Source organism: Podarcis pityusensis, assembly GCF_964106645.2.
Source record: "Podarcis pityusensis genome assembly, chromosome: 3".
Lineage (NCBI taxonomy): Eukaryota > Metazoa > Chordata > Lepidosauria > Squamata > Lacertidae > Podarcis > Podarcis pityusensis.
Window position 1 is genome coordinate 40951478 of NC_138026.1, and position 27542 is coordinate 40979019.

At 42.2% G+C, this 27542-nt stretch overlaps 2 protein-coding genes across 7 annotated transcripts in view; one reads left to right on the plus strand and one right to left on the minus strand.

The window, feature by feature from the left end:
* Positions 1-2442, minus strand: part of UBE3D (ubiquitin protein ligase E3D) — a 50893-nt gene extending 48451 nt beyond the window's left edge. Inside the window, exon 1 of one of the 2 annotated variants that reach the window (XM_080998738.1) lies at positions 2284-2442. In XM_080998738.1, coding sequence (XP_080854864.1) covers positions 2284-2348 — 65 coding nt within the window. In that variant the 5' untranslated portion in view covers positions 2349-2442. The remainder of the gene's footprint in view (positions 1-2283) is intronic. The other variant, XM_080998737.1, reaches the window with a different exon arrangement.
* Positions 2443-2541: 99 nt separating this feature from the next.
* DOP1A (DOP1 leucine zipper like protein A) overlaps positions 2542-27542 on the plus strand; it is a 53313-nt gene continuing 28312 nt past the window's right edge. The window contains exons 1-14 of one of the 5 annotated variants that reach the window (XM_080998723.1): positions 2542-2675; positions 11983-12173; positions 13178-13359; positions 14551-14721; positions 15645-15834; positions 16855-16953; positions 18234-18333; positions 20517-20626; positions 21590-21698; positions 22667-22787; positions 24374-24493; positions 25018-25132; positions 26037-26066; positions 27243-27473. In XM_080998723.1, the coding sequence (XP_080854849.1) occupies positions 12036-12173; positions 13178-13359; positions 14551-14721; positions 15645-15834; positions 16855-16953; positions 18234-18333; positions 20517-20626; positions 21590-21698; positions 22667-22787; positions 24374-24493; positions 25018-25132; positions 26037-26066; positions 27243-27473 (1716 nt within the window). In that variant the 5' untranslated portion in view covers positions 2542-2675; positions 11983-12035. Of the gene's footprint in view, positions 2798-4156; positions 4270-11982; positions 12174-13177; positions 13360-14550; positions 14722-15644; positions 15835-16854; positions 16954-18233; positions 18334-20516; positions 20627-21589; positions 21699-22666; positions 22788-24373; positions 24494-25017; positions 25133-26036; positions 26067-27242; positions 27474-27542 lie in introns of those variants that run through there. The other 4 variants (XM_080998722.1, XM_080998721.1, XM_080998724.1 and 1 more) reach the window with 4 other exon arrangements.

The window sequence follows — 27542 nt, forward strand, 5'->3', positions numbered from 1 at the left end:
AATCTGTTCTGCAGATGATGCCCATCCTGCTGGCAGACAAACACCACTGAATATCCCCAAATATATAATAAATCACCAAACAAGGAAAAACCAGCCACACACACAATTAAATAACAATTGATTTGAACAGCAAAGTGAAAAATTCAATTTCTATTGTTTAACATACCCTTGGGTTCCATTAAATGCAACTCATTAAAATGCCTGGGAGAATAACAATTGTCTTAACCAGAGGTCTGAACGATAAATATTAAGAAGCAATTACATATCAGTGAGACACCGCACTACTAAGAACACTTATCTCGGATTCCTATTGCCTGCACGTAAGAGCACTTTAGTCACTCGCTATTTGTGTGTATGTGTGGACAGAGTGCCACTAAAAACTCATTATGGCCACATAATGTGCCACATACCTTCTGTGATGCCATATCAGTTTCACAAGGCTTGCTAGCAGAAGTAGCTGGGAGGAGAGCCTGAAGGCAGAAAAGACTTGCAGCTTCCCCTCCCTGCAGGGTGCCCTGACAAGTCAGAAAGAAAACAGACACAACTGCCTACCTTGATGGGCCATCAAAATTTCCTACAAAGGGAGATGGCTAGCCACACAGGGACTATCTTGAGTCCTGGTTGAGCCAGAGAGAGAGAAAAACTAATGGAAGGAGTTTGAGGATCCAGGTTTCAAAAGGAGGTGGTGTGCAGACAGGGGTCACACCTAACTGACGTCCAGGCTGGGAAGCTGATCATAAGGAAGCTGGATGCCCAGTGAGCTGTTGTCCTCAAAAGTTCTCTTCCTGTTGAAGCCACACGGGTGCTCCATCTGATCAGGGCCACTGTGCCAATGAAGGTCTGTTTACCAAACTCTTGGAGAATTTCTGAACCAGGGTTCCACATGAGCCCAGCATATGACATCACCAAAGAATATGTTTACACCACAAACCTAAACTTGTCTTAATGTAGTTTCCCTAGTATTCTGATATCATGAACTTCCTGACCTTGCAATAAAGTCTCTAAAACCCACATGGCAAATTCTAGAGGAGTAGCCAGATTAGTTTACAGTGGAACCTCAGGTTGCGAACATGATCTGTGCTGGAGGCACGTTTGTAACCTGCAGCGCTGCATCTGCGCACGCGCATGATGTGATTCGGCGCTTCTGCGCATGCGCAAAGTGTGATTTAGTGCTTCTGCGCATGCGCCAAAACCCAGAAGTAACATGTTCCGGTACTTCCGGGTTTCGGCGCGTCCGTAACCTGAAAATGCGTAACCCAAAGTGTCTGTAACCCGAGGTACCACTGTGTTGTAGTACAACTTGCACCTTAAAATTTACAGAGCTTTGTGTCTTAAATGTGCATGGGTTGGAGACTATATCATCAGATATATGAAGGGCAGTCCTGAATTGGGAAGCACAATATATATTAAGGGGAATATAAATTGAGTGATTAATGAGCACAATACCTGACCATACTGCATTCACTAGGCCTCATGGACAATGTGCACATAATCCTCTCACGAAGTGGGAATTATTCACATTTCCCAGGCAAAATGCATAATCCCCAACAGGTCTTAGGGAAGGTACATATCTTGACTGCATTATGTACATTATCTGGGAAATAGGCACAGTCTATGGTCAACAGACATACTTAAGAAACATGCCTTTCTCCCTTATTTCTTGTTCAGAAATGTGCAATCTGCACTCCATGGGCAGCTTCAAGCCCACTGCCTAACCTGACATGACCCACAACTATCTTCCCACTGGCCAGCCAAGCAGCAGGAAGAAAGGGGAGGCACATTGATAAATATTTATTATTAATTAAATTCATATCCCAACTTTTCTGCAGAGCAGTGCCCTTTTCTGCAGTCCAGCGTCCTTTTTAACCACTCTCAGCTGTTCCCCAGTCAGCTGATCATCACAAAGCGGGCTGCAAGGAGTGAAAAATGTTACACTTTCCCTACCACAATTCTGAAGGGGAAAGCATAACATCAGTATGGGGCCAATCAACCTCATCGTCGTAGAGGCAGAGGAGGGGAGGTTTACCCAGCTGAAGGAAGGGGGAAAGCGGGCTGGGAGAGAAGGAGGTGAAGTACCTTTGATCCCCACCCATTGCCACTGCGGCCGAAACTAACCTAGATCTAATCGGTGTCTGGATAGGAGATTGCACAGAGACCCTACGGCGGCTGCCTTGAATTGCCTGGGAAAAAAGGAGGCTATCGCAAAATAGATCCCGGTACACATGTATTTGTGCACTTCTCTTAAAACGAGAAGGGGGCGTTGGAAAGAGTTAAAATAAATACCGGATAATCAGCAGCCCACTCTGCGTCCTCTGCCTGATTTCCAAAAACACTGCGACCTCGTCCATTAAGCCAGCGCGTGCCACTGAGATCCTGGGCTGGGGACATCCAAATATTGTATCCGCGGCGAAATTCAGACCTGCCCGGGAAGCGGACCCACGTGGGGAAGGAGGAGGGGAAACGCCAAACTCAGCCCAGGAAGCGCTTAAGCTAAACCGGCCTCTACCGGCAAAGAGAAAGTCTCCGTCTTCGCCACAGCGCCCTCTCCATCGCCAGGCAACCAGTGGCTGGCTTGAAGGAAATAGAAGAGCCGGCGCCCCATCTTCCTGTGTGCAAACTTGTAGCTGCGATTGCTCACCCTCCAATTGCTCAGCTCCGAGGAAAGGATTTCTCAGGTTTTTCTCCGATTTCGAATTGAACGGGTTCAGGAAGGTTGCGTTTTTGGAATCGTTTGTGCGCCACGTGGCGTCATTTGGGACTGATAGCTCGAAGCAAGCCTAAGATGCCGCTTAAAATGGTGTGTGGATTTCTTAGTCCAGCTCTCGTTGCAAGCAAGTGTCCCATCTTGCAATCCAAAGAGGCCTTTTGTTTATTTTAAAGGGCTCGGTCTTTTGACTATGGTACTCTGGAGAGAAAAAAAATCGCTGTTGCCTTGGGGGAGGGGATTGCAATCTACTTAGAATTAAGTCCCATTGGATACCATTGGGCCTACTCAGAGGTTGACGCATACAGGGTTCCAGGCTTACAATCAAAAAGGTTTATTGCCTTAAGGCCATAATACCAATTTCAAAATATCATTGCGGGCTTACAATGAAATCCTGTACGTCTCCTTTGGAAAATTGCAGAACGCACAAAAAAGTACACATTTCCTACAAAGTGGTGCAAAACTTTTATGGGACTTACTCCCAGGTGTATGTGTATAGGATTGCAGCCTAAGCGTCCTTAGTGGGTAGCAGAGCCTTAAATTCACAAACTGCGTATTATTAGTGATGGCGGTTAAGCGAGATGGGGGACTCGCGGCCCTCCAAGTATTGTAGAGTTGCAGCTCCCATCATGTCCCTGACCATCGGGCTGGTGGGAGTTGGAGTCGTCAGCGTTGGAGGCGCACCCTGATGCAGGGCCTCCGGGTATGGAAGCAGCGTGCCTTCGACTACCAGAACTCAAGGACAAACGCTTTTATGCTTCGGTTACGAGCTTCGGAAGTCGGGACCCAGGGGTAACTGGCTCGCTTCTGTTGGAGACAGATATACATTTAATTGCACCCTCTGAGACATTCGTCATGTAACTAATGCGCGCAGGTAAACACAGAGAGGCGCTTTCTATTCCCTCACTTGGATTCCAGAACAGTGCAAGAATTGCCTTGTTCGCGTATACAGGGCCCATATATCTGCTGGTGGCAGAATTTCATTGTAATTCTCTTTTTCCCTTGGTTTTAATCGCTTTCTGCGGGGTTTGTTGTCTGTTTGGCATGGGTGTAGCCAGGATTTTAGTGGGGGCAGGCTTTATGTGTGTGTGTGGGGGGGGGAGAACAGAGTTATCTGCGACAGAATTAGTAAAGTATATTTATTTACTTGATTGGGAGGGGGCGCAGCTGCACCCCCCTGGCTATGCCCATGTTTTTTGGGTCGTTGTAAGTCGCTTTGGGGTTGCCCTGGGCAAGATAAAGCGGCCGACACATTTAATAAAGACAGGTTTCCTCGAAGACAGACGCGTGGCCGAGGGGCTTTACTGCCCGGTTGGCAAATGCGGATACCGGGCCGTGGCCCGGAAAGATGCACGCGCAGCGCGAAGGGCGAACTCTCCGGCGCGCGCGGAAGCCGAGGCGAGGGGGGATTCCAGCGGGGGAACGTTCTGGAGAGCCGGCAGGTGGCGCTGTTGCCTAAGGAGAAGCGAGGCGGAAGGAAGGCGGCCGCGCTGCATGCTGGGAGCTGTCAGTGCCCTCTCCGGTGTGTTTAGGCGGCGGGGGCTCTTCCGGCTTGGGACGCCAAGGTAACCCTTTCCCCCTGCGACGCGCCCTCCCCCAACCCTTTTCTGCTTCCCCGCTTTTTCGGTGCCTGGTTGTGACGTGGGGGGGGTATATAAGCATTAAGGTTTGGGGACGGGGGGCAGGGTGGGAGCATCCCTTATTGGGGGGTCTCCTCCCTCTCCTCGGGGGCGAGATTCAGAAGTATAGGGTGGATGGGGAGGGGTGCATGGAGATGCCGCCTGGTCTTTTGTGTCTCCTAATATGCTTATGGGTCAGTTTCTCCTGTCTGCCACTAATGTTTCCTTCTATCTCCCGTTCCCTCATGACAGCCCCCCTCTATGGGGTGGGGGCTGAAAATAAATGGAGCAGGGCCCATCAGAAAGAGCCATCATCATCATCATCATCTCTTGTGCCTCTCTTGTTCCTCTCCCATCTTCATCAGATACAGTCACAAGGTGTTGACTAGTTCACCTTTGGCGTCCCCATTGCCAATGTCTTAGCCACCCTGGTTGTGTGAAGACGGGGGGGGGGGGGGATTTCTCTTCCCTGACATCCTCTCCGTCTTCTTATATTTTGTTATGCAGGGGGTGGGGGTGGGGAGAGTGAGAATTCATCATCTGCCTGCTGCGCACACACCACACCTTTGCACTCTGAGCTCATTTATTTTAAATAACAGCCACCTGTAGCTCTCTGCCCCGCCCCTTTAGAGTCTTGATACTGTTAAAAACTTCTGTTAAAGGATAAACTAATCCACTCTTCAGAATCATGCATCTCCAACCCGAGTTACTGTGAATAATGAACAGGAGTTAATGGTTATTTGGTTTAGCTGCTAGAGTATGATGTGACCTTCTAATAGTTGGCATTTTGCATTCTCTACTTTCATTCACTCGTTCAAGCTGCACACTTATAAAGGAGCAGGCTCAAATATAGTCAGACCTATTTCTGAGTAAACAAGCATAGGATTGTAGTCACCCTTTTCTTCGTGTCCCTTCTTCAAATTCAATCTGCTGCAGTTAAGTGTGGTTTTTTGCTCATAAGGCAACACAGATTAGTAACCCCTTTCTACATTGCCTTCAAAGTCCACTTGCAAATCTGAGTAACTAATAAATTGGCTTTTTTCTGTTCTCTCTGTGCTATGTTTATGTAGATTAGTAATTCTAAACTGCATTAGTAAGCAGTTTTCTTTGCCTCTTGTAAAGTGCAGTGGCTGACATGGTATCTACACATCTTCTATCTTCTGTCCCAAGGAGAGGCACTAGAAGCTCATGCATTGAGCCAGTGGTTTGTCAATTTGGATATCACTGAGCAGATTACTGTCTCCCACAATGCAATTTGTAGAAATAAGCACTTTCATGTTTGATGGGGCTTGTTCCTTGGTAAGTGCACACAGGAGTGCAGCTTCAATCTTATATACATACAATGGAAATAGCATAATGGATGCTAAATAAATAACATAGTATAATGTGCTGCTGATAAAGCACTTACACAATTATTAAGCTTCTGTAGTTTTAAATGTGGGTATCTTTTTCCTAATTTTTCAGAAAAGTTAAATGATGCTTGGGCTATAGGTTGTGAACAGTAACAATTAAGACCCTTTCCTTGGATTTAGAAATAATTGCTTTAAAATCCTTCAAATGCTGTAATTCAGTGATAGAGCATCTGTTACAGGATGCTGGTTGAATTTGCTAATTATAAAATAATAGGGAGTAAGAAAGACCTGTTTTTATAGAGAATAAAGCACAGAATGAAATAAATTGGGGTCCCTTGCACTAGACATTTCACACTATCGAAGTTGTTCTTTGTCACCAAAGCCCACCTCCCACCCTGGCCGCATCTTATGAGTAATTTTCAAATGCTGTTTGTCATTTTCTAAAGATCATCAACACAGGACACTCCAGAGTATAATTGCTGAAGAAGCCAAACAAGCTGAGTCAAGTACTGAAGGCTTCTTAATTTGACAGGATGCCTAGAGAAAGGGAAAAATAAACAAGGAAATTGGTTCCGTTGAGGTTCTTCACCGCAATTCCTAGAATAGCAATTGCTCCTTTCACTTTAGTTAATGTTTCAACTCTGATATCTTGTAGAGCTTCTAGAGTTATCAGTGGGACTGTGTTTTGAACTGAGCAAGAATGGATACAAAGGGTTTTCCCCAGCATGCAAAGCCCCAGGTTCTTTGGCACAGTCCTCCACATAGGCACCTCAGCTCCGTACTGTTATTTGCCTGCATCTTGAATCAGGCAGGGAATATTAGCAACTGGGGTGCATGAAAGGAGAAGGGAGGCAAAGAGACTCTTGCCTTTGTCAAAGGACAGAAGAAAATACATGACTGAGGTGGTTGGACGCACCACAATTGCGTATTTTGTATCCTCCGCCTATTGAGGAGGCTTTGCAACTAATACTACCCAGCCTGGTGCCATTTTGAAAGAGTGGCAGCATTCTTCCCTTGCGATGCTGGCAGCTATGCAGAAAGTAACAATAACAATTACTCCCATGGTGGAGTATATTGGAGGCTTTCCAGTATTAAATGTGTGTTGTTAAGTTTCTGGTTGCTCTTGATGGACCCTTATCCTCACTTTGGAGTTTATGATGGAATTTGCCTTTGAATATATAAATTGATATGGGTGAGAGAAAGCTGTGGGGCATTATCCTCCTAACTTGTGTTATAAATAGGGTTGTGTCTAATTGTAGTACTACTTGAGGGATCTGGCATAAGAGTAGTTAAGCTGTAAGTGCAACAAATGTGCACTGTGTGTCGTATTCATTTAAGAAGCACCTGAGACAGAGCTTTTGGGATGGCATCCCTCACACTTTGGAATGCACTCCACCCAGAAATTAGGATGGTGGCAACCATTTGTTTTTTATACTCTCCCCCCTACCCTTTTCAGGGTAGCTTTGTAGGATATTGTTCCTGCTGACTTTACAGGTGGATTTAATGCAGTCTTAGTGCTTTAACTTTGTATTTTGTTATTTGTTTGTTTCTTTCTCTATGTTTTGTGTACCCTCACAATATTTTCAAATGTGGTGTGATCCTAGTTTGCAAAAATAATTATATTCTTTGGATTGATAATATGCACTAGATTATTATGTAATTAAGAGTAATTGTCACAAACAAATGTTTTATAAAATCTGCAGCTTTGTTAATAGCAAAGAAGGCAGGCTTTAAGCTGCTATGTTTAAAAAATCAAAGGCATACTAAAATTCTACCCACTCATATTCAGTTAGAAAATACTGGGTACAGAAAGTCCGTTGTTTGATCTGGCATTCCAGTTTTCTGAAAAACCCTGTTGTCTTCATGTTCCTGCTGTATTCATTTGAAGAATGTAGCATTGTTTGCCTTTAGCTGATGAGGAAAGTACAGTAACTAAACAGAAATATTGGGCATTAGATGCTTTGATAGTGAGTTATCCATGGGCTGTTACTGTACAGGACTCCCCAAGTTTGACTCTAATGTGGCTTTAGGCAAGCTACTCCCTCTCAGTAGATACCTACTATCTTCAATACAGTATGGGAATAAAAGTACTAACCCAATTTACATGCTGAGAGGATTAAATAGTGTACATGAGGCTGCAATCATATATTCACATAATCATAGGTAAGCCTCACTGAACTCATTAGGATTTACTTATAAGTATAAATACTGAAAACATTGTTTTATTCCATACTCAAGAATCATAAAGATGGTTGATGGAATAAGTTCTTAGGAAGTACACTGTTAACTTTTTAACATATATTTTTGGCTGTCTCATTTCCAGGGCATAAGACTTCCAGGAAAGTTTGTAGCTTTACAAAATACTAGCCAGTGTATGGATACACATTTATTTATCTGCTTCAATATGATTTACAACAGGAATAAAACTATGACTGTGAAATATTCAACAACACAATAGAAGTAGAATTATAAAAAATGATAATCATAGTAGTAGGCAATGAGAATTTGTACATAAACACTGTAACTAGAATTGACAACATTTTGCCTGAAATGTAGACCGTTGACAGTTTCTTGCACAACTGGATAAATGGGTGTGTGATGGGCCACTTCCTAACTACCCTGGGCCCCGTGTTGTCTGAAGGAAGAGACCTGGCCGCTAACACAGTGTATCCTTCTGCTCAGCCCGCGCTTCCCCTTGAAAAAACTTGCTGCCACTAGATAAAGGGGAATTAGTTCTACATGACTGCCTTTTATTAATGAGCCTACAAACTTTCCTTGGGTCCGCCTGAAGCTTCTTAATGTATAGCTTCTAGGTGTGGGGGTGTTAAAATAAAAGACCACAACAGGTTTATGAGCAAGGTAAAAAGTTTACTAAGATGGAGGAGGGGATAGTTTTAAGAAATGGCATATGTAAAAGTTAGAGAAAACCAATATTTTCCCCAGTAGAGCAAATAAACAAACAAACAAGGGTTAAACATGATCCTTTCTCCCTCTAATTACATATCCTAGAGCCAACTCTCAACTCTCCTCTGTTGCCCCCAGTGCAATCCCATTATACATTTCTTTACCACCTTTTGTCTCACAGGCATACAAAAGCCTTTCAATGTTTCCTGATTTCCTCCTTGAACTGCCTGCCTCCAGGCTAGATAAATACTTTGTCTACCTGCCCTGCCAGTCATAACCTGCAGGCTACAGGAAGTCATAGAGCCCTTTGAAACAAGGGACATGCCAGCTCTCATATACACAGTGGAGTTCCCTCTTCCTAACTGAATCCCAGGTCAGGGCAAGGATCACAGATTAATCCTGTAAGTCCCAAATGGACAGACCCCAAAAATATGCATTCCCACATTATGTGCAGCAGTCCATATAAATGCAATCGTCCATTCACGAAGTCCACATAAAGCTCATTTCCTTCATGGTGTGGATAGCCAGTCTTTCGTTGGATCATGAGTCTAACAGAAGATATAGAACCAATATAGAACCTTAGTAAGGAGCATTAATTTTTAAGAAACATGGGTTTGAATCCAGACTTGAAGCACAACCTGACCGTATCAGATTAGTTGTAGATTCTGTTGAATTCAGTAGGGCTTACTTCCAGGTAGTAGGCTTAGGTTTGCAATGATAGTTGTGCTTAGAGTCGGCACACTGAAATCACTGAACTTAAGTTTGTCATTGATTGAAGCCCCGTTGATTTCAGTGGGTCTTCTCTAAGTATGACCAAGACTGGATGCAGGCCTATATTGCTAAGCTTTAAGGAAATGTGAGTAATGGGAAAGATGCCCCAAAGGACAAAAGCAGAAACGTTTTGTTTAATGACTTCCATGGAATGAATGTGCTATATGAGCCCTAATGTTCACAGCATCAGTCATGCCACAGCTTAAGATGGGCCAGTGATTAGCTCCTATGTATGGATTATGGGACAGGCATGGCAAGGGCAAGAGTCAGCATTTGCTTATTGGGTTATGCTACTGCCTTGGAGCAGGCAGCCCATTTATGCAGCCTCAAAGCTATTACCATTACCTTGCTAGGGGGGAAATGCAATGCATCTGTGTTCTCCTTAGTTTTCTCTCTGTCCAATGTTGCATTTACTGAAACAACAAAGTTTTGTATTGTGAAGCTTTTTTCTTTAGTTCTGCATCAAGGGTACCAAACTTTGTTTCCTGCTGCTTGATCAGACATAGGCCTTAAGGTCAGTGGAATGTTCTTTACAGAAAGAAAACTGAATTTTCCAGTGTAGGCTTTGAAATGACAAGCAGAAAAATTAATTTTCCAAGGTCTTTGGTAAAGTAACAGTGAAATCATTTTCCCCCAGCTGGCAACCCATGAAGAGGATAATACCATGTAGTTAATCTTCCGTATATAAAATTTTAAAAAGTGCAAGAACCATTGTTATTTTTAATCCTCTCTATTTTGTATTCTCATAGGTGTGATAAAGTAACTTTCTCCACATAACACCTTTCATTTGCTGAATGTTTTTTTTTTGTAGCTACTGAAAGGAAAGTTGGAAGACCAGTTTCTGCTCTAGATACTTCTGTTTATGATTTCATTTTTTGAAGATTATTAAAGTTCCTTTCTTTAAAGATGATGTTCTGAAGTACTAAGGAGTGACATGCTATCTCTGAGCACAGGAAGTCCATATCGGTCCATGAATTTGTCTAATCCCATTTTAAAGCCATCTAAGCCAATGATCATTGCATCACCTCGTGGCAGCAAATTCCATAAATTAATTACGCACAGTGTGTGTGGGGGGGGGAAATACTTCCTTTTGTCTTCCCTGACATAATCTACAACTGCCCGCCATTTTCAAGGTGCAGTAGAGATGGCAAAACCTGTTTTACATTCTGCCCCTGGGGTGTTCCCAGTTTCTAAAGATCGGGTTCACTGCCCGGGCTAACAAAGTCTCAGAATTTTCTCCCATATAAGTAAATACCTGCATTCGTTCCTGGAGAGTGGGAGTAGAGTACCTCGCTTGGGGACCGTTTTCTGTTATAGCTAAAAAAATGCCCATTGCTTGTGATATTAGGTGGCCAATCCGTCACTGTATGTGTGAGAAAGAGACAATTGTGGGTAGGAGCAATATGTTTATGCCCGCTTCCCTGCCCCCAATAACTATAAAATTACAGTTCAGGGTGGAAGGGAATACCAAGTATTGAGAAAGATTCCACAGTGTTGATTGAGCTAGTTGCTGCAGTGCCCAAATTCTGAATGCCCTCGGATGGAAATAATGTAAGCCAGGAGTCTTTGACCTTTGTGGGGCTGGGGGCACAGTTGCAAACCAGTGAAGCCACACACACACTTGCCACCAAGCATTCTACTGAAACATACTCTGTTGGCTGCAGTCGAGTGCTTTATTGGGCTGAATTTCAGGTATGGGGGGGGGAGGCCCTGCATGCACCTGAGAGGCCTCTGAGGGAGCATAGTTCAAAACTAAAAAGCTTTTATCAGCTAAGTGTGATTCAGGATGTTTTATTGCATCTTAGAGTTTCCTTGACCTCATGAACTCATCTTTAGCATTGCCAAATGAAGATTTGGGGTCTCATGTGTTTTAGGATACGTATGCGACCTTTTTGTTCTTCATAGCTACATAATTAAATCTGTTTCACGCTTTCCAAATGCTAAATCTGAGTATTATTACCAAGGTGTAAAATTAGTTTTTGCAACATCTGTTTTGGAAGTGTTCTTTTTTCCCCTCTTTAGTTGGTTGCAGCTTTGGTGGAAAAGCAAAGGAAAACATTTGCAGCATCTAACTTGTTTTATAAATTTGAAAGTGGTTTTGTGCCAGGAACTGGAGAAAGAAGAAGATTTGATTGGTTGGGTTAGCCACGTGAGCATACATTGCCCTTGGGCATTTGATTTAGTGCACGTTTCCACAACTTGCGACCCATCAAGCTAAAAGCAGTGCCCAAGCCACTTTCAGTTGCCTATTAGAGGCTTCAGAAACTTCCTTCCTTTTCAGGTTATCTGCCTGGAACTGCTGAAGGAAGGGATTTGTCAAATACGGCAAGCCCCAAAAGAGGAATCACAAATTGTGCCTTAAAATTGTATAAAATTAATGAGATTCTCTTCACATAAAATGCAGACTGTTTATCCACTTGGCGTATTGGATCACTATTTATGAGCTCACCAGATTTCTTTAAAAACAAAATGAGCTTCACTAGTTTCTTTCTCAAAAACAGAAATTTGATAGTATTTTTTACAGACTTCATGTTACCATATCATGGCCATATATATATTTGCTTAACTGTCTGAATGCAACAGTAGTTAAAAGTTGTGGATTAGGGAAATCATGTTGCTCCATCTTTTTCAGCTCACAACTTTACATGAATTACAATCTGGTCTCTAGTGGGACTCTGCGGGAGGATGAATGCGGAGGAGCTGGAGCTACTGGGTGATTCCAAGTACAGGAACTATGTAGCAGCTGTCGACAAGGCTCTAAAAAGCTTCGAGTACTCCAGTGAATGGGCTGATTTAATCTCATCCCTTGGAAAGCTTAACAAGGTATGAGAAGACTTAGAAGGATTGGGTGAAATGCATGCAAAGTTTTGAGGGGGGAATTGAAATAATAAGTATAAAGCATTCATAATCTAGATTCCCCCCGCCGAACTATTTAAAAAAGGAGTGGACTGGCAGATCATTTTAATCATCAGGTTATTACTTACTGTAGTGGGTGTCAGAATTATTCTGCTTGGCGGATACTTTCTCTTAGGCTACACACCAGATAAAGGTTTTTGAATGAGTTATTATTGAAGGGAAGGAAGGTGGAACACCCTGTCATAATGATGTCAGGAGACTGACACTTGCCACAGTTTTTAAAAAGTCACTGTTGTTACATCTGTCTGGCGACTGGCACCAGGAGTGCACATTCTAAGAACCTTATTCTGTAGGGGGGGGGATGTCCCTTTTAAAACGGAGCATTTTCTCTTACTAGAGGAAGCATTTTGGTACATATATTAATAAACAATAATAAAATTGAATGTATGTAAATCAAGATTCTTCATCACTCCCTAGAAGTGTTGCATGCCTACTGATTTAAATAACTGAAGTGTTAGTTTATTCCATACGAGGTGTGTGCTTGCTTTGACCGATAAAACACACAATAATTGCCTGAAAAATAAGAGAGCCTTTAACTTTTGAACGGGGAACTTGTGGTCGTCTCATGTTGTTGGACTTCAGCTCCCATCTTCCCCATCCAGCCTGGACAGCAGTTGGGGATGATGGGAATTGGAGCCTAGCAGTGTTGAATGGGCCACACGGATCCAACCCCCGTTTTAACCTGCTGTGGCTTCCTGTGAGTGAATTTTGTAATGTAGATAAGGCAGCAAGTTAATAAAGCAGGTCAGTTTGTTACATCAGAAGTTTGGGAATCTCCATGAGAGGTGGTTTTCCTAATGCATCACATTCTGCCAAGGGGAACGGATTCAGAAACCTTCAAATCGATCAGTTCTGTAAACTGCTGTCTGAGAGAAATTGGGTTTTGAATGTCTTGCAATGTTTTCTGTCAGGTTCTTCAAAACAATGCAAAGTACCAAGTAGTCCCAAAAAAGCTGACCATAGGAAAGCGCCTTGCACAATGCCTTCACCCTGCCTTGCCAGGTGGGGTGCACCGGAAGGCCCTTGAGACGTATGAGATCATCTTCAAAATCATTGGGCCCAAGCGTCTGGCCAAAGATCTCTTCCTATACAGGTAAAAAGAATGACCTTTATATTGTATTCTGAGCATTAGCTTGCTGTAATCAAGAATTGTTTTTATTTGAATAAGTCAACAGTATAAATCCTGTAGTACATTTCACTTGGGTCAGAATGTAGATAAATTTAACAATGTGAGCTGCTGCTAATGTTACAGTAGAAAATTAAAGGCATATTAACTTGCAGCGTATTCCTAATTCCCTGATTAGGGACAGGACATAGCCAGCTGTGGGCGCCTCTGCTGTGATAACTTGGAGTAGGTGCAGCAAATATGAAGGAAAAAAACCACCACCACCTTCCATCCTGGCTAGTACAAGTGGCAGGGCTTTGGATGTGACAGTGGCTCCACCTCTCTGCTATCCAGGTTCATTTAGGATTTAGGTTTTGCCCATTCAGGAGATATGGGGGAAAACAGAGAAAGCTACATTATATTTGGTAGTATAAATGATAAGAAGCAAAACTATTTGTTGAGGTGTGTGACGTAGTTGTAGACAAATTCATAGGCTATAAATATACCAGTATTATCCAAATTGGAATCATTTTAGGGGAGTAGAATAATAAAGGCTTTGCTGAACACACAGAAACACATACACACATAGGTGATAATAAAATGAAAATGGACATAACCGGAAGTCTTTGAAACCTCTTATTTATTAATTATGAGGATCTGGTTACCAAATAAGATGGGCATGAAAGGAGATACATATCTACTCTGAGTATATGTTTCTCTTACATCTCTTGTTTGTATTGCACTTAGAGGGCAGAAGCACTGAATCCCAGTATAACCAGAATGTGGAAGGCAAGGATTGAATTCAGGAGTTAAGATGCTCAATTTGAATGGAGTGGCAATAGCATGCTTATTAATAAAGGCATGAATGGTTTTCAGCTTTTTAGCTATGTTTTTAAATGGTAGCTTTGCATTTTCATGTTTCACTGGATAATCTCCACAATTCCATTACTGTGTATAGTGTCTCATTCAAAACAAGCCTCTCTGTTGGGTAGGATCTCGTGGGAAATGGTGATGTTCTTCAGGAAAACTTACTAGCCTGTGAAATGAATCCGGAGAATGTATAGATTAAGCAGCCTTTCTCTTTGTTAGTTGGTTATCCTCATATGCTGAAAATTATCCATATAAACCAGTGCAGCCTCTCAGTACCCTTTTGTATCTCTCTGTTTTTTTCCAAAACAGTTCTGGGCTTTTCCCTCTGCTTGCGAATGCTGCTATGTCTGTCAAACCAGCATTACTCAGTCTGTATGAAGTTTATTACCTTCCTTTGGGCAAAACGTTGAAACCGGGCTTGCAAGGATTGTTAACTGGGATACTTCCTGGCTTGGAGGAAGGTTCAGAGTATTATGAGAGGTAAGGCTATGGGCTAATGTAATACCACTGTTATAAAATCTTGTGCACTGTGAAAATTTCTAAGATGCTAATCTTAACTGGTTGTCCCTCGATGCAAACTTAATAGGTAGGGCAGGGAAGAGGTGGAGGTGGCGGCACTCTGTGCACAAAATAGTATATAGTCCAAGAAACTAGGCATTCTCAAAGCACAGACTCTCCAGATTCTGCCACAGAATTGCTGTATCGGACCCCCAAGAATAAGTTAGTACTGGGGATGTTTTGTCATCCCCTGAGTGATCTTGAGGTGGAGAATGAAATCAAGGAAGTAGCCAAAGGAGGAAGTTCTATAGTAATTGGTGACTTCAGTTACCCTCACGTGCATGTTCCAGTCACAATAAAGAGGTAAAATTTCTAGATACGCTAAGGAACTGCCTTGGAACAGTCTGTTATAGAACAGGTGAAAGGAATGGCAACCCTGTACTTTATCATCATTTGTTCCTGGGACCCAGTTTGAGATGTAACCGTTGTTGAACTGCTAGGTAAAGTGACCATAGTGTTATCACCTTCAACATATATGTGAGTGGACAGTTGCCAAGAGAATCAAACACATCTGAAGTCACATTTGACTTCAAAAGAAAGAGCCTTTATAAAATGAGGGTATTGGTAAAAAGGAAGTTGAAAGGGTAAGTCGAGAGAGTCAAAACTTTCCAGTACAAAACTGAAACCGGTATAAGCACAGCAGTGAAAACAATTTAAAACCACCAAGAAAGAAATTTAAATATAATGTAGCAGGTATAACTACGACCAAGTTGGTTTTTTGTTTTCTTTTAATGGCCTTCTGTTTTAATTGAGGTAAGTCAGGTATATCAACCCAGATTTCTGAGCCTTCCAGATTTATTTATTTACCGTTTTACTTCCACACGCTCTTGTTGCTCATGCCACAGAACCAACACTCTGCTGGAGAAGGTAGCTGCCGCAGTGGACCAATCAGCTTTCTACAGTGCACTCTGGGGTAGTCTTCTCACTAGTCCTGCTGTTCGGTTGCCTGGCATTACTTATGTCCTCTCCCATCTAAACAGGAAGCTTTCCATGGAAGACCAGCTTTATATAATAGGCAGTGACATTGAACTGATGGTAAGAGTCGGTAAAGTTTTGTTTATGGAATAGCCCAGCCCCAGTTCATTATCTTCATCACCTTTTGAAATAACTATTGCGTAAGGAATACATCCTGTTTACTTTCTAGCAGCAGATGAACTTGCAAAAAATCTGCATGTTAGAAGTATTTTAAAAATGCTGATATAAATGATGAGAATACTTTCGAAGTATGGCATTTCTTTGCCCATCAGACCAAACCAACGAGCATGCTTTAAAGTTAAGCACATTTTAAAGGCACAGAGAGAGGATTAAGCATTTCCCATTGAAATTGGTAGGACTTAAAAGAGCTTAACATTGGCCGGAGAACTTTGCTTGAAAAGCCAAGTAATCCTTGATACTTTTTAAGTCACTTAGCGCTTATGAGATCAACATTTTTAAAATCTTGTTTCTGAAGGTCTGTGTTTTGTTTCCTAAAATAGCATTCAATATTTTTTTCACAGCGTAGCTATGGCCAAGTATATCTAAAATGTTTTTAAATTTGGAGCACAGGGTTTGTGTGGAGAAATAGTTACATTTTCTGGTATTTACTCTGTGAGATGCCATGGTATTATAGGACTGAGTATCTGATATTATCTATTATTTTCCAAGTGTTTTCGTAATTTTATTCCTACAAGCCCTACATTACTTACGTTCTTTCCATGTTGCTTGATATTGACTCAGATCAGGTCAGATTCCTCAGAGATAAGTTCACAATCTCTGAGCCTTATGTCTCCTTTGCTTGATTGATTGATTGATTGCTTGCTTGCTTGCTTGCTTGGTGTGCCTCTTCCTTCCCTCCAAGACCACTGGGCATTCAGACATAGGATGAACATGTGTAAAAGCCAAAGTCCAGATTCCGTGGAGGGAAGGAGGACACAGTCATGCTTATCCTGCTGTGCTTAGGGAGAGAATCATCCTAACTGGACCTCTAGTTAAAGAAGTCTGTGGTGTTTGTGTGCATGTGTATAAACAAAATCAGCATTGCTAATTATGCCTATACTAATGGTAATTTTATTTCAGGTGGAAGCAGTAAGCACTTCAGTGCAGGATTCCAGTGTACTAGTACAGAGAAGCACACTGGACCTGATACTTTTCTGTTTTCCATTCCACATGAGTCAGGTAAAACACTGCTGAATGAGTATTCCGCGAATCACTCTGTTGCATATACGTATTACCCATGGGTGCAGTCTTCAACGTTTCTTAAAAGACTCCCCAAGATTTGAATAATAACATGTTCTGGTGTAAGAGATTAACTCTCCAGCTAAAAGATCTCTTAAATACTTACTCCAGAGGGTTCCCTTCATGCATACAATGCCAATTTTTCTTTCTGGTGGCAATCCCTCATGCTGCAAGGAGTCCTGAAAGTACCCCTGGATTTTGGTAGTGGTTTTTCAGCCATCATAGGAGGCCGCTGCATAGGAGAGGCTAAAAAGACTGTGTGTTGTTGTGCTGGTAGTGCTTTTTTTGCTGCCACCTTTGCTAATGATTTTGGCCCTTGTGGTATTTAATCATGTTTCCTGGTATTAAAATAACAACCTAGGAAAAGTTTTGTTCTTTGATCAAGTTTTTTTTGTCGCCTTTGAAAGCGCAAGTAATGTTGTATTTGGAAATTCATGTCTTAGTTCAAACAACTGCATTGTTTAAGACCATTGTTACTGTGTGTAACGTAATGTGTGTGATAGTTGCACACACAGATGGAAATGTATATCAGAGCTCTGAATTTGAGACGTGATGACCAGAGCAGACCATTTGAGTTCATCCATTATATCAGCAACTCTCAGGAACACGTTATTGAAATAGCAATATACAGCTTTTGCAAACGAGTAGCGTTACTTGGCATTGACTGAAACTTGGCAATTAGCTGGCTTGTATTCTGTGTCAGCAAAGTTGTGAAGGTAAGCAAGTGAATATAAGCTATTTATTTGTCTTAAAAATAGATTGGCCAACCCAGACTGCCTCTGATATCTTTGATCATTTTCTTGCTTATATTAGATCAATGTAGTGATCAGCATTTAACTCTGCATTAAAGTTGTGTGTTCAGGGGGAAACATGATTTCTTTCTCCCCGGTGATTATTTTATTATCATTGCAATGTAAATGTTAGGCTTTGCTTTTTGGGTACTTCATTAGATTAAATCTAATGGGCTAGATTAAATCGTATAGGCTTCAAGGAGAGATGTGGTTGTTGTCTGCTGGTGCCGGCAAAGGCGCAAGCCACTTAGAAGGGGTTGATTAAAAACAGGCAGCCTAGATTTTTTTTGTCAGATTCCAGATCTCAGCCTGCATGAATCCACAGGTACTGGGATGTGAATAAAAATATTTTTTTCTCCTATACAACAAAACTCTTGAGTGTAACACCTGCTGCAGTTTTTTGTTTAAATGTAACATTCCCAATTTTAGGCGACGCGCCCAGACATGATCAGAATTCTGTCAGCATCTCTTCATGTAGTCCTGCGCAGAGACATGTCACTCAATAGAAGGCTTTATGCCTGGCTTCTAGGTAGGTGCGGGATTTATATTTTTATAAAATCAACTGGTACCTCATTGTAACGCTAACACTGTAAACTCCCCTTCATTTTAGTATGTGCGGTTTTATTTTGGACTAAAGTTTGTTGCGGAACATTTTGAATGTTCCTGTAGCTATTGCTGTTGTGTTATGGCTGACTAAAGATACAATAAATTTATAATTTATTTGTAGTTTATAATCTGCCTTTTAAATCACAAGAAGTTTTGAAGCAGGGAACTTTTTGTTTTAAGTGCACACCTAAAAATGCAGTGTAAAACATCAGTAGTAACAGTAACTGAACCAGCAGCTTATCTCCGCCAGCACACCTAGCTAAATGAATGCATACGTACGTACGTACGTACATACATACATACATGCCATATAAATTTCTACCATAAAGGTAAAGGGACCCCTGACCATTAGGTCCAGTTGCAGACGACTCTGGGGTTGCGGCGCTCATCTCGCTTTACTGGCTGAGGGAGCTGGCGTACAGCTTCCGGGTCATATGGCCAGCATGACTAAACCACTTCTGGCAAACCAGAGCAGCGCACGGAAACGCCGTTTACCTTCCCGCCGGACTGGTACCTATTTATCGACTTGCACTTTGACGTGCTTTCGAACTGGTTGGCAGGAGCTGGGACTGAACAATGGGAGCTCACCCCATCATGGGGATTTGAACCACCAACCTTCCGATCGGCAAGCTCTAGGCTCTGTGGTTTAACCCACAGAGCCACCTGCGTCGCCATGTTAGAGAATAAAACTTGGTACTGGGGAACTGCTGCTCCAGCTCTTGGAATTTGCCTTATGTGGTTCTGCAGGGTCTGCATTGTCTTGGCATCATTTTCATCACCTACATCAGAGATGGCTCACATGCTACCCTTCACATGTTCCTGGACCAATTGTTCCACCTGCCCTAGCTGGCATGCTCATTGGTCAGGGGTGATGGGAGTTGTAGTTCAACAACCTCTGGAGGGTATCCCATGTAACTGCTTGGAGAGGCTGTTCAAAAATTGTGAGAATGAGGAGGCTTCATTAGTGTGCTTGGCTCTGTTCCTCCTTGTCAGACTTAATGCAGACAAGATGGTGATGTTAATAGAAGGGGACCTGCTTGACACCAGAGTCGTGGTTTTCCTGTTCCAGCTGGGGTCCTGCTTCCCCTAAAAGAGAATTTGGGTGTGGAGTTTGGGCATGCTACTGGACTCAACATTGCTCCTGGATTTTCCAGAGCATCTTTTATGGCCGGTTGACAGCTGTATCTAGCAAAGGATAGCCTGGCTACTACCAGCCTTTGTAACCTCCAAGCTAGACTGTTGTAATGTCCTTTATCTGAGACTACAATTGAAGAGCGTTGAGCCATGCATTGAGATATAAGTAATAAATAAATTTGCCACCTATACCATCCAGCGCAAATTGGGATAGCCTATATAAATCAGCTATAAAATGCACGTTATTTCATAACCCAACCTTGCACTAGTAGGTAATGTTTTCTTAGCTTCATAATAATAAAACTCAGCTTCAAATATGCATACAGAAGCCAGATTGTCTTTTTATTAATAACAAGATTTCCACTTCTTTGATGCAGACTGGCCACAGACTGATGTGATGTAATGCTTAACAGTGCAGTCTTATGCTTGTTTACTCAGAAGTTAGTATGTTTAGGATTGCAGCCTGAGAGAACTATGAATCAGGATCTCCCTAGTGGAAATCTCAGCCCAGCTTTGAGCTTGCCAAGTAGCCTTTAGGCATGCCGCCATTCTCAGTCTCAGCAATGCAGAGTGACCTACCTTAGAGGATGGTTGCAATTATTAGAATGAAATGATGTATGTGAACCAATGTAAACATTCAAAAGTGCCATGACTATAGTAGAATTCTTGTAAAGTCTAAATTTATATTTCCTCCCATCACTGGAAAATTAAGTGCGGCATTCATCATCCAGAATGCCAGGAATTCCTGTAGAAGTGAAAGTAGCTTGATGTTTTGCTCTTTGTGTCACCAGTTGCCTTTTATTAAATTAAATTTAAAATGGTCTTTCCTCTTGCGAACAATATTTGGACGGCAAAATGGTAAGTTATCAGAACTAAGCCATTGTTCTCACTGTTCGTTCGTTCTTCTTTACCAACTTATTTAAACACTGTGTTAATTTGCCATATGCTTTTTCCTTTTCCTTTTGCTTGAAGGTTTTGATAACAACGGTGCCATTATAGGACCTAGAAGCACAAGGCATAGCAATCCTGAAGAACATGCTACGTACTACTTCAATACTTTCTCTAAGGAAATGCTAGTTCAGGTAGTCATGCTTTCGATATGTTGTTCGTGTGTCCCTTGTAGGTTCTCCAAAATGGCTGGTGGGCTCTGTTCAGCTTGGTAGATCACAAGCTGACCAGTCTTTCTATAGGGGTTCCTCTTGCTAATGGCAAACATGCCACCTGATTAGCTGACTCTAAGCCAAACCTGTTTTGTGGCACACCTTTTGACCCATATTGAAAGGATTTATTGTGTTGTGCAAAATGTGAGACTGGGAGTAGACTACACATTTGCAAATACTAGGGGAGCGTTTTGTTCAAAGCTAGTACCATTTTTGGGAAGCAAGCAGTTTGCTTGACTGTGCAAGGAACCAGAAAGTTCTCTTCAACTCTTCTTCTAAAAGCAGTAGCGTTATAACTTTTAAATGCAATCAATTATCATTCAAAGCAATGTTATTAAAGGAAGAAGTAATTTTAAGTACATTCAGTGTATTTCGCCCCCACCCCTGGTCTTCTGGTATTTTTTTTCCTTACAGCAATTTTGGCTCCGACATGCATTGGTAATTCATATTTGTTTCAAAAATTAACTTGATTTTGTGAAGGATGAGGAGAATGGTTAGATAGAGGATGCTCAAATGATGGCATGGGGAACCCAGATGTGGCAGACAGGCAGACAAATGTACATTCACACTTCCAGTAATTTCTGATCCATAGTTGTGGCCTAACCTTGTCTTAATCTTAATGGCATACCCCAGGAATACCCTTGAGAGAAGACCGTTGACTGGATCCAGAATGTCCCTTTCACAAACTGAAAGCCTCTTCATGGAATGAAAGGGAGTTAGATCCAGGGGCTGCTCCCACTGAAGAGTGGGGAGGAGGGCAATGTTTTGTAGAACTAGGTTAGCGTTTCAGGTAGTAGCACCATGAATGGTTTCTTACTGGTGTTTTGGTCACTGTAGTCTAAACTCTTGTCTCACTTCTTGATTCTAATGCGTTGTTTCTTACAGGCAATGGTGGGAATTTTGCAGATCAACGTGTGTGGAGAGGAGAGCACATTGACGCAGGATCTGAAGCCTTTTCGGATTCTTATCAGTTTACTGGACAAACCTGAGCTAGGTAGCTATATGAATGTCCTTGCATGCCAATGGGGGGGGGGGGTTGTCTGTTGTTAAATAAGTAACAGTTCACATAGTAGTAACAGAGGGCAAAAGAACAAACAAACATCCAGACATTCTAAGGTACTGCATATGATGAAATGAGGCATGCACCATAAGTAAAAGAGTAACCTTGAACTTCTCTCATATGCCTATCTGAACAGGTATAATAAAACTTAGTAACAGTTAAAACAGCAGTCTGTGATCCATGCAGCTGTACCTCCTTTACTCTGTTCTAAAAATCACCCACTATCTGATTATCACAGAGTTTTGGTAATGCAGTGTTGCATTAGCACAGGAGGAAGAGAGGGTGCTGCTTTGATGGGATAGAAATGCTCCTCAGAAGTGGTTAGAATTGCACTTGGAACAGAATTGCAGAGGATAACACAAGAGTTACTGTAGTGTAACTGCTACATATGTCATCAGGCATGTTTGAGGTCAGATTGCAAGCCCAGAATTTCTCAATTCTGACAATGTAAAGAAAACAGGCACTGGGAATGAATTGAGCAACAGGTTTTTGAAATAAATGCGCTTCGCCTTTTTCACTTGCAGTTGAAAGGTCAGACACAGTCTTAAAACAAGCTTGCTACAATGCCTTTCATGTTAAGATCATAGCCTAAATCTTTAATGACAGCATGCACATATTAAGTTTTAATGAAATCAACACAGACATAGAAAACGCGTTACTACATTGTACTGGCAGTGCCAGGAGATCACATTCCTTCTTAAATTAGTGGTAGCAGCGCCATCCTTTCCAACAGTTTTCAGTGTGCTTTTAACGTGTTTCAGCCAAATAGAAAGCATGGATAAAGTTGTGTGTCCTTTGTTGTGCATTATTGAATTGTACAATTGGTATAACTGCAGATAAAATGAATTCAGATACTAGCCAGTGGAATTCTTAATATAATTTTTTTCTCTTGTTCCTTGTAGGACCTGTAATATTAGAGGATGTACTGATTGAAGTATTTAGGACATTATATACTCAATGCAAAGCGGAGCTGGATCTGCAGGTGGACTCCTCCTTCAGCAAGGACCACACTCAGCTAAGCAGGTGGCTATATCGAGAGGAAAAAAGAGAAATCCCTTCCTAAAGCCCAGTTTCTTGAACAGCAGCCTTTCATGCAAAATTATTTTGAGAATGTGGGAAGTTGCAATATTAATTGGATATGTCATGTGGGTCAGGGATTGGATCAGATACTGAAAGTCTAGGGCTTGCCGATCAGAAGGTCGGCGGTTCGAATGCCCGCAATGGGGTGAGCTCCCGTTGTTCCGTCCCAGCTCCTGCCCACCTAGCAGTTCGAAAGCACGTCAAAGTGCAAGTAGATAAATAGGTACTGCTCTGGCGGGAAGGTAAACAGTGTTTCCATGCGCTGTTTTGGTTTCGCCAGAAGTGGCATAGTCATGCTGGCCACACGACCCAGAAGCTGTCTGCGGACAAACGCCAGCTCCCTCGGCCTATAGAGCAAGATGAGCACACAACCCCAGAGTCCTCCGCAACTGGACCTAACGATCAAGGGTACCTTTGCCTTTACCTTTAAAATACCCGACCCGAGCCAGTATTTTTAGGGAGAGCATTCACAAAGTGTGTGTGCTAAAAGTAGCATATGTATTTGTTGTTACATTTATATCCCACCTTCCCTGCAAGAAGCTCATGGCAGGATACATACTTCTTCCTCTCTCCAATTTATTTGTGCACCTGTCCTGTGAGATATTTAGGTTGAGAGATGGTGACACACCCAAGGTTACTTCCCCATAAACTTTACAGCTGAGTGGAGATTTGAACTCTAGCCTCCCAGGTCCTAGTCCACTGGGATATAATTAGTTTCTTATTTTTAATTAAATTTATATACTGTCCTTCATCTCAGGGCGGTTCACAACATAAAAATACAATATAAAAAACACGAAGTACATGGTAAAAATAAGAACAAAACCAAACATAATTCCCCCCTTCCGTTTTAGATATATATTTCCCATTAGTGATTAATCAGTGAGCACCTCCTATCCATGAAATTCTCAGAATACATGCTAAGCCAGTGGAAACGGATTATGATGGTGATTTAATATTGAAAAGGGAGCCCAAGTAAAGTGTTAAAGCAGAGGAGGTTGGGGAAGAAGACCCTTTTCTCTTTCTACTGTAGATGTGAATGCCTAGCCTGATACTGGTCACAACTCAGTAGTTATGTCAGCTCACAAAGCCTATCCTATAGTTAGCCATAGAAAGACGTGTGCTCAAAGGCTTCTGCACTGCAGATTTAGGTTCTGCTTGCTTGGTAGCCAGTAACACAGACTTGGCAATGGATGGACTTCTTTCTTATCTCTGCAGCTCATTCAGAGCAGTTCCAGCTGAGAAGCTATACCCATTCATCTCCCTGAGGAAGCTTGTGGTGGGCTGTGTCAGCAGCGACAAATTCTTACCTTGTCTACTGCTTTGAACGATTCCGGATTCAGAGGTTTTGCCTCTATGGCAATGATAGCAAAAAAATAAAAGGGCAGTAGGATTGCAGGAGGGGGATAAAGGTGGGAAAGTATAGCGACAAAGGGGGAGATTGCTGTGAGGGAAATCAGGAAGTAGGTTTGGAGCAAGATTGCAAATGGAGTACCTTTGTTCTGAATACTGTTGTTACATTTTTATTTCAGCAAACTGAGGGAAAATAAGAAAACAGCAGAGCTGATTAAAACTGCCAATCTTCTGTTCAATTCTTTTGAGCCTTACTATATGTGGGATTACATTGCCCGTTGGTTTGAAGAATGTTGTAGGTAAGTTATATTTCACTGAAGATGTTTTGTGTACTGTTGTGTCCTGGTAGAGGAGCACAATTGAGTTGATACACTTATGTTTTTTTTAAAAAACCTATATACTGTGCTTCTAAGTTGTCAAAGTATGCTGTATAGATCTTTTAGAAAGAGGAATCTCTCTATACGTAGATTGTTACTTTACTCTTTGTGTCAGTTTCCATGTGCATGTGTGTCGTGTTATGCTTCAGTGCCTGGTGACTTGCAGCTGAATGTGTGAACTGATTCCGTTGCAAATCATTACTTCGAGGATATTTGCGGTGCTACATATCTGTCTGTGGTTATTAATCTATCTGACGGATGTAGAACCTGTGGCCCTCCAGATTTCGCTAGACTACAACTCCCACAATCTCTGACCATTGGCCAGGCTGGCTGAAGCTAATGGGAGTTGTAGTTCGACAACTTCAGCAGGGCCAAATATCCTGCTAATATTACTAGTTACACAGCCACACTGCTACCAATGAATAAATTATGCTTTGAATTCATAGGAGGACACTGCATGCCCGACTACAGACTGTGCCTGGAGGTGGTAGTGAACCTGCTGAACTCCCCCTTACCAATTTCTGCCTGCTAGTTGATTTTTTGTTGGATATAGTATCTTTGGTAAGATTTCTACTGCTCGCAACTTGGTTCTCCTCCCACTACTCTGTGGTTTTCTAAGCTAGGTAACCCTCCATGTGGCATGAAAGAGGTCTTTAATCCAGCAAAGTGGGCAGGCATTGCTTCAAAAGTGATATGATAGGGGTTGGGTGGGGAACCTGGGGGCCAAATGCAGCCCTCTGGTCCTTTCTGTCTGGCTCGTCCAACTCTCCCCAGGCCAAGGCCCTTCCTTGCTTGTTTTTGCATGGTTGAAATATGTCTTCACCTCCGATGACCCTTGCTTGTCTAGATCAGTGTTTCCCAACCTTGGGCCTCCAGCTGTTTTTGAACTACAATTCCCATCATCCCTGACCACTGGTCTTGCTAGCTAGGGATGATGGGAGTTGTAGTCCAAAAACAGCTGGAGGCCCAAGGTTGGGAAACACTGGTCTAGATGGACGATAGACAGGAATGTCTTGGTGTGTATAGAAACTAGCTAACCTTGCTAAACTCTTCTACATTGCTCTTCCCACTTTTCCGTCTGGCCTCGGCCCCCTCACAGTCACGTGGCCCCTGGAAGACTCCCCTGAGGGGAAGACATTCCCCTTGCAGTAGGGTCTTAATTTTAAGAATGAGATTTTATCACACAGAGATCATTCTTCTGTTTATTATTTGATTGTGGGCTCAGCCTCACTTCTTTCTCTTGCATGCCTCCTCCTTTGTCTATTACTATGCTAATTGACAGCAGGATATGTGGCGCTGTGATTTCGTTAAACTTGTTAGATAGCAGTTGTTTTTTATGCATGCCGCAATCATATTTCTCTGTCAACATTGTATATCTTAATGAAGGCTCTTAGAAATGTTTTGGGTTTTTTGCCTCCTGTTATCTCTCCTTTGTCTTCAAACTCTTTGCTTTCTCATTTCAAAGCCTACTAGAAGTATGAGAGTGCTTTGTCAGGTATGACATTCAGACTGTTTTCCTCTTTTGATTAAAAGTGATCCGTTTACATGTTTCTGACAGTATATATTTTGGTAATATTAAATGTGAAAGAATCGTGAATATTTGATTGCTCTCTGTGGATTTGTTATCAGTTTGTAGTTTTAGAGTGTTTTCAAACAACCGTTTTTTTACACAATAAATGCACATTTGTTTCTCACTTTCATCAGACACACCGAGTTGCGCTTCTTTTGGGAGTTTTATCACATTTTCCAAGCCCGCAAATCACTACAGCTTAATGCAGTTCCCCAGATATTGCTTTCTTTGCTGTTATAACAGCTGTGTCAAATGTAGATTAAACAGCAGGGAGAATAACCATCCTTCCTGAAATATTTTAAAGTCTGTGCTGCTTACTCTTCTGTGCTTGTACATACATGCAACCTGTTCATTTATAAATACACATAAGTAGGCATGCTTAGGGGTGTCAACTTGAATAAAAAAGGGGGGGCAGATATGCCCCGCCCCACATAATTGATCACATGACATGGTGCATGCACACCATTTGAATGGCAATGCCCATCAACTTGGGTGGGGCTCAGCCCCTTCAAATATTTTAGGGGGAGCCAAAGCCTCCCTGGCCCCTAAGAGTTGGCTTCTATGCACATGATAGATAGATACACAGATATACACAGGTCTCTATTCAGCAAATAGCAGCAGAGGTTCTCTAAACATCCCCATAAAACCCATTTTCCCACAGCATGACTATCCCCTGCATATTGTGACTGAATTTGTTAAGTGAGCAAGATTTAATATTATAAATTCATATATATATAACATGAGTGATCCCCAGTGTTGTGCCAAGCTAGTTTCCCCTTCCTTTCCTCCCTTTTGCAGCACTCCATGCTCCCCCTGCCATCTGATCCAAGATGTCTCCCACCCCTCAAAAGCAGATTGGGAGGCTGTAGGGAGAGGGAGGGGAAGCCCCTGTTGCACCACTGGCAGTGCTCCCTGCTAGTGGACAAACAGAATTAGCTATCACCCCATGTTTAAAAGTTGTTGCTTTTTAACCAAGTCTTCATTTCCTTTCTTTTTTCAAATTTCGTAAAAATAGAACTATTGAAACTTGTAGCTAAAGTCCATAGAAAGGATAAATTACAGAAGCCATTGATACCAGTTCTAATTGTATTTTGTTGCTAGGAGACCTATATTGAAATACAAACGGAACATCTGCCTCAGCTGCTACTCAGGATGATCTCTGCCTTGACGAGCCACCTGCAGACTTTGCACTTGTCTGAGCTAGCGGATTCCTTGAAACTCTGCTCAAAGATTCTTAGCAAAGTTCAGCCTCCACTGTTGTCCGCTGGTACTGACGGTGCCTTGCAGTTTCCAAGCAGGCACAGCATCGTCAAAGAATGGGAAGAAAGAAAGGTAATACAGAAAATATTCTTCTTGTTTCGTTTTTAAAAATAAACAGCTCCAACTTTTGAAACGGTTGCT